This window comes from Buceros rhinoceros, unplaced genomic scaffold (assembly GCF_000710305.1).
Source record: "Buceros rhinoceros silvestris isolate BGI_N320 unplaced genomic scaffold, ASM71030v1 scaffold28732, whole genome shotgun sequence".
NCBI classification, from domain to species: domain Eukaryota; kingdom Metazoa; phylum Chordata; class Aves; order Bucerotiformes; family Bucerotidae; genus Buceros; species Buceros rhinoceros.
The window spans coordinates 1,575-1,957 of record NW_010398723.1 but is presented as its reverse complement, the minus strand read 5'-3'; the positions used below and the strand labels follow the sequence as shown (position 1 = coordinate 1,957).

Here is a 383-nt window from a genome sequence, read left to right as displayed (position 1 = left end):
CCCCCCTCAGGTGTAGCGGCTCCCGTTATGGGTAAACTGGGAAATCTACCCTGTAAACGGGGTTGACTGGGCCTGCCGCAGCCCCCCAGGGAAGCACACCGAGCCCCTGGGCGTTTCGTTGGCCCGCGGTGGCGGGGGCTGCGGGTGGCAGGAGCGCAGCCGTGGTGGGGAGCCAGGCCGCCTGGCTGGGACACAGCCCGGCATGCTGGGGCGGGACGAGGGGCTGAGCTGAGTTCCCTCTCCCTGGGCACGCAGACAACGAGGAGACGGAGGGCAGCGATGTCCCTGCTGACTATCTGCTGGGAGACGTGGAAGCAGACGAGGATGACCTGTACATGATGGACCACGAGAACCCGCAGGGTGAGTGCGTGGCTGGTGCTGGG

The 383-nt window shown here is 67.4% G+C and overlaps 1 protein-coding gene across 1 annotated transcript in view; it reads left to right on the top strand.

The window, feature by feature from the left end:
* The window catches only part of WDR24 (WD repeat domain 24), a gene marked incomplete at both ends in the record, with an annotated part of 2,063 nt that overhangs the window by 113 nt on the left and 1,567 nt on the right, over window positions 1-383 (top strand). Inside the window, 2 exons of the mRNA XM_010131218.1 lie at window positions 1-12; window positions 229-360. The exon at window positions 1-12 is cut by the window's left edge and continues 113 nt beyond it. Coding sequence (XP_010129520.1) covers window positions 1-12; window positions 229-360 — 144 coding nt within the window. The remainder of the gene's footprint in view (window positions 13-228; window positions 361-383) is intronic.